This window comes from Lepidochelys kempii, chromosome 7 (genome assembly GCF_965140285.1).
Source record: "Lepidochelys kempii isolate rLepKem1 chromosome 7, rLepKem1.hap1, whole genome shotgun sequence".
NCBI classification, from domain to species: domain Eukaryota; kingdom Metazoa; phylum Chordata; order Testudines; family Cheloniidae; genus Lepidochelys; species Lepidochelys kempii.
The window spans coordinates 56,957,388-56,963,387 of NC_136386.1; the positions used below are offsets into that span (position 1 = coordinate 56,957,388).

At 47.1% G+C, this 6,000-nt stretch overlaps 1 protein-coding gene across 1 annotated transcript in view; it reads right to left on the reverse strand.

Annotated features, from left to right (window-relative positions):
* Window positions 1–5,768, reverse strand: part of ALOX5 (arachidonate 5-lipoxygenase) — a 52,701-nt gene extending 46,933 nt beyond the window's left edge. Inside the window, exon 1 of the mRNA XM_073352987.1 lies at window positions 5,556–5,768. Within this exon, the coding sequence (XP_073209088.1) occupies window positions 5,556–5,705 (150 nt within the window). The 5' untranslated portion in view covers window positions 5,706–5,768. The remainder of the gene's footprint in view (window positions 1–5,555) is intronic.
* Window positions 5,769–6,000: the final 232 nt, after the last annotated feature.

Consider the following 6,000-nt stretch of genomic DNA (forward strand, 5'->3'; position numbering starts at 1 on the left):
TGGAGTACTGTGTCCAGTTTTGGTCACTGCTGTATAGAGAGGATGAAGAGAAACTGAAAAGGATCCAGAGGCAAGTGACAAGGATGATCAAAGGGATGGAGTGCAAGCCATGTGAGCAAAGGCTGAAGGAACTGGGTATGGTTAGTTTGGAAAAGAGGAGATTAAGGTTGGGGGGGGGGGAAATATGATAATGGTCTTCAAATAGTTGAAAGGCTGCCATAAAAAACATGGTGAAAAATAGTTCTGTCTTGCTACAGAGGGCAGGACAAAAGGCAATGGGTTCAAACTGCAGTACACCAGATCAGATTTAGATTAAATCTCAGGAGAAACTTCCTAACTGTAAGAACAGTAGGACAATGGAACAAACTACCTAAGGAGGTTGTGGAAGCTCCTTTACTGGAGGCTGTCAAAAGGAGGCTGGGCAGCCATCTGTCTTGGATGGTTCGGATATAACTCCTGCATCTTGGCAGGGGGTTAGACTAGATGACCCTTGTGGTCCCTTCTAACCCTATGGTTCCATGATTCGATGATTCTTTCTTTGTACAGAAAGCAGCCTTTAACTCAAAGTTTATGTTAGAGACTCGTGGATTCAGCATATTTATTTTTTATTTAAACAGTTTAAGTGATTATAAATGTAGGCCTTAACATAGTTGTATTAAATTCAGATTTCATTTTAAATAGGTTTATTTTTAAAAAGAAAAAACTTAGTATAATTTAAACAAAATATAAAGACCCATTTAAATTTAAAAATGATTTATTTTAGATCATCCCTTTTTATCCATCCTGATGTATCTACAATAGTTTTCTACAGGTACATGGTTAGTGCTTTGAAATAGTTGCTCCTCCAAATATATTAGCCATATATTTCAAGTATGTCAAACCAGAGCTAATATATACCTTTCAAGATAACTTCTTATTGTAGACCCACCACATCTCACAAACGAGTAAATCTTGATTTGGGCCCCAATTCTGCAAGCAGATGTGTGCTTCACTTTAAGCACATGGAGTAGTTCCATTGCCTCCCCAGAAACCACGTGCTCAATGTTGAAAACGTGCATGTTTGCCCAATTCTGCCATCTGCTTCTTTCTCTTCTCGCTTCCTATCATTCTCCCTCTCAATCATTTCTTCTTCAGGTCTCTTATTCTTCCTCCTTCAGCCTTCATTCATACACCCTAGCAAAACGTTAACTATATTGTTGGCCTACATCCCAGTAAGGTAGTGGTCTCATTTTTTAACGTTTGGGGCTAAAAAATGACAAGCCCTTTGAACTTTCAAAGTTTCTCTCCACATTGTTACTTGTGCATATACCCAGTGAACTCTTTGTATGCACTTTGGGTAAACTTTACAGATGGGACAATGATCGCATTGCAATCACAAGCACTGAGCTTAACCAAGGAACCTTTCAAAAATCTGACTTGCCCAGCTAGATGGCAATACGGTAGTTGCACAAAACTGGGATGCGAAAGCTAACAATATTTTTAGGTGAACCTGGCACGTTAACTGCACATCTGGACATTGTCTGCAAGACTTTAGAATTGTTTTGCAGCCTTACCTGCTGTACTCTTTGAAAATTACCCTCCTTTGTGTCTCATAATTGGATGTTAGGAGGTGGCAGAGATGGCCAGAAATGTGATATGGCAATTACTCCTCTTGTGCAGGCTGGGGCTGTCATTCTCAGCCAGTTTGTATTGGTGACAGTGTTGTGAGCCAGGGAACTGGAAGCCTTTATACAGAAAAGCTCAGAATGAAAGTACAGAACTAACATTTTATTGGATCTATCAGACATGGCTGAAAATAAACTTGAAACTAAGCCCCCAAAGTAGCCTGTCCAAGCAACTAGTTCTCCCGCAAAACCTGGAATGAGTTGCTGAGGTGCAGTCTGTAGTCGGCTGTTCTAATTCTCTGCTCTGGATTAAGGAGCAGATCTTTCCAAGGCATTAAGAAGGACACAGATAAATCCGCCCCAAATACAAATTTGAAATTGAAAAGATGGATTTCTTCTCTGGAAGTACTTGCAAGATGGGTTTCTTTTAATGACAGCAAACAGACAGGGCTTAAATGGGAAATCAGAAGAAAATGGGGAACTGCGAAGTGCTATGCAACATTCACTATGACACCAACAGGAACTTACTCAAAAATAACTTGATAAAAAACCAGCTTCTAAATAGTTTGTATCCAATACTCAGAGTAAGTCCCAGGAATAACAGAATCAGGGCTTTCATTGTACAAGTCTCTTTGCGCTTTCCATATCTCCTCCCTCTTGGAACATTTGATATGCAAATCTCTTACACAGAATTTGTCCAAGACTTCGTTTATTATACCCAACAATAACCATGATTTGAATGAATTCAGAGGAAGCAAGTGTCAGGATAATGCAAACAATTGACCTGTCACCAGTTGCACTGAAAAGCATAACATACAGAGAGACTTTGTGTCAGTTCAGTTTTATTTTTGTTCTGTGTGTCTTTTTAAATTTTCCACTACTGTATGAGTAACAGGTCTAATAAGTGTTGCTGCCTTTGCGACAGTGCTTCTCATGCCTAACAGCACGTGCCTAGACAGATATACAGTATTCTACATTATAATGTAGACTTTAACCACAAAACCTGAGCACATTGTATTCAAAGATCTGCCAATATAGTTGCCTATAGGAACATAGGTTTATATTTACTCTAATATAGCACGTAGTAAATGCATGCTGTAAAAATGGCAGCAAACAGATAGTGTTAAATGAACCATTTAAAACAGTTTGAGATAGTAAATACGTATGGAAAGTAAGTTTTTTCAGTAGTAACCAGAAGCGTACAACAGAGAGCCACTCTGCTGGGTGCTAGACAGACATGTGGTAAAGAGGCAGCCTCTGCCCCAGGAAATTTACGACCTACCGAAATGAGTATGTGATATAAAATATAGGACAAAAGGTACAATTTTCTAAAGTGCCTAAGTCTCATTTTAAAAAGGGGCCCAGGAATTTAGGAGCCTAGTCTCATTGAAAGTCAATGTGACTGCAGCTACTAAAGGTAACATTTTCAAAAACACCTAAGTTCCACTGACTTTCTATGAGACCTGAGCTGCTATGTGCCCATGTCACTCCTGAAAATGTGACTTAAGCTCCTAAATCACATGGGGTACAATTTTCAAAAGTGCCTTGCCTAACACCAGGTCTACACTAAAAAGTTTGGTCAACCTCACTGAGCGACACAGGTAAGCCAACCTAATCACCGGTGTAGACAGTGGTAGGTTGATGGAAGAATTCCTCCCTCATTTTCAGGGAGGTGGATTAACTACACCAATGGGAGACTCCCATCGTGTCTACATGGCAGCTGCACCACTGTAGCATTTCAAGTGTAGACAGGCCCTAAGTCTAGTATTTCCGCACTACAGGATGCAGAACAGATACTGAAGCCTACTATTATGAAACACAATAGGGACTTTTAAAATAAATAAATAAGCCAACAGCATGGATGCTGAGGTGTGACCAGCCAGACAAGGATAAGGGCAGAATAGGACTCTCACAGAATTGTAGAAATTAGGGATACAAAGTATATCAGTCCAGTTCTTCAGTCCCTCATTTTCCTAGCACCTAGTGTGTGTGATATCCCTGTACTGTTCTCCTAGTTCCATTTATGGCATCTCAAACATCTCCCTTAGCACGTAGCTCCCTTGTCTTGGTCTAGAGCAGCGGTTCTCAAACTGTGAATGGGGTCGCCCGGGCTGGCTTAGACTTGCTGGGGCCCGGGGCTGAAGCCCAAGCCCCACTGCCCAGGGCCGAAGCCAAAGCCTGAGGGCTTCAGCCCTGGACAGCGGGGCTCAGGTTGCAGGCCCCCTGCCTGGTGCTGAAGCCCTTGAGCTTCAGGTTTGGTTCCCATGCCCAGAGCGGTGGGGCTCAGGCTTTGTCCCCCCTCACCCTGGGCAGTGGGGTTTGCATGGGCTCAGGTTTCAGTGTCCCCCCCGGGGAGTCGTGAAGTAATTTTTGTTCTCAGAATGGCGTCGTGGTGCAATGAAGTTTGAGAACCTAGAGGCTTGATAGTTATCTAATTTCATATTTAGATGGGCCAAATAAGAAATTAGACAGTTTGTGTATTGTTCAGCCAATTAAATAATCTGTTGGAATTATGCTGGCTGTTCAAGACATAGCTCTGGTACCTCTCTTGAGTAAATAATACGCATCCAGAAAACATTTTTTTCTGGAGAGCCACTTAAAATATGTTCAATTAATGCTAAAGTCATAGCACAAAACTTACCAATGGATGAAAGATCGTGCATTATCTCTTTGTGCTTTTCTTGTATTCCAAATGGCAAGGTAATACTTTAACTTTCCATGTAGTCTCTCAAAGCACTTTGCAAATCTTAACAAATCAATCACCACAACACTCCAGTGAGGCATGATGACACCTTTTACAGACTGGGGAAACTGAGGCAGAGTGACTCACTTATCATGTCTAGCACCCATGGCAGAAGAGGACACAGGATGCAGGAGTCCTGACTCTCAATCCTCTCTGCTAAGCCCTGTCACAGGCAAAGGGAACCACGTTAGATTCTTGGGTTTGCTGGTTCAGGAGACATTATTAGAAGCAGTTCCCATGGGGCAATAAACCATGTCCATTATTCAACTTGAGAATCTTATCCAGAAGGGCAAGGAAACATCATGCCCCTTCATCTGCTTTAGTGACCTAGGAGCAGATCTTTCCCTGCATTGCAGCACCAGGTACGCCAAGAACTAGCCCGTGTCACCCTTCACTCCAAATCCCATCTCAGAGACCTCCTGACTCAGTCAGATCCCAGCCCTGCTGGTGTGGGCAGCAGGTAGGATGCCGGTGCCTTCTCTGCTCTAGATCATACGGGTGGGAAGGGTGAACGGGTTTAGGGGGGGATGGAGTGTCAGGGTAGGGGCATAGCACCCCCCGCCCCCATGTCCCAGTCCCCTTCCTGCCGACAGCACCAAGACAAAGGTAGATGCAGAGGCCCGCCATGGTTCTGACCCTACCAAGGGGGCAGCACTGGGGAAGGATAAAAGAGTGATGGAGTGCAGGTGCTCACATCCCATTCCTGAAGGAAGTAGTGGGACAGAGAGAAGAAGAGGCAGTGGAGGGTTCCTAAGCCCCCTTTACAGCTGCTTCAAGAGATGGGGAAAAGGGCATTAACAGGTAAAATGCCCTCCGCTGTCCTGAGAGCTGGAGCACCCACAGGATGCTATCCCATGGCCAGGAGACAGAGCTGGGGACGCAGTCCTAAGAGGTGGGCGTCTCAGAGCCGGGGAGGCCGCCGTCCCAGGGCAGGGGGCACAGAGCTGGGGCTGGACTGGGAGAAGTGGGTATGGAAAAGGGGGTGCAGGGCTTGGGCTGTGTGCAGCGGGCACAGTCACAGGGAGGGGACTGCCCCAAGGGACAGGGGGCTGTGCGCGGGGGAAGCGAAGGGGGCGCGGCGCGGGAACTGGAGAGGAGAGCGGGGGGCGGGGGGCAGCGGGACGCAGCGCTGGACTGGCCGGAGGCGGGGGGCACGGGCCTGGCCGGGCAAAGGGGTGCGGCGCGGGGCCGGCCGGCTGCGCACTCACCGCGCCCCGCTCGAAGTCGTTGTAGAAGGGCTTGTCCAGCAGGTGCCTCTCGCTGCAGCCCGCGGTGCCCTCCAGGCTCACGTAGATGTAGTCGTCGGTGCCCGCGAACCACTGGGTGCCGGTGGCCACGGTGACGGTGTAGGACGGCATGGCCCGGCCGGAGCGCGCAGCCACGAGGAGCCGAGCTGCCCGCCTGCGCCGGCGGGGGAAATGAGCTCCGGGCCCCGCTGCTGCAGCAGCAGCACCGCCCCCTCGACCAAAGCCCCTCCCTGCCCCCGGCTACACCCCTCTGGGTACACAGCCCCTAGTTACCCCTCCCTGCCCCCGGCTACACCCCTCCCGTGCACGGCCCCCAGCTACACAGCCCCTAGTTAGCCCTCCGTGCCCCCGGCTACAGCCCTTCCGTGTACAGCCCCCGGCTACACCCCTCCAGGTACACAGCCCC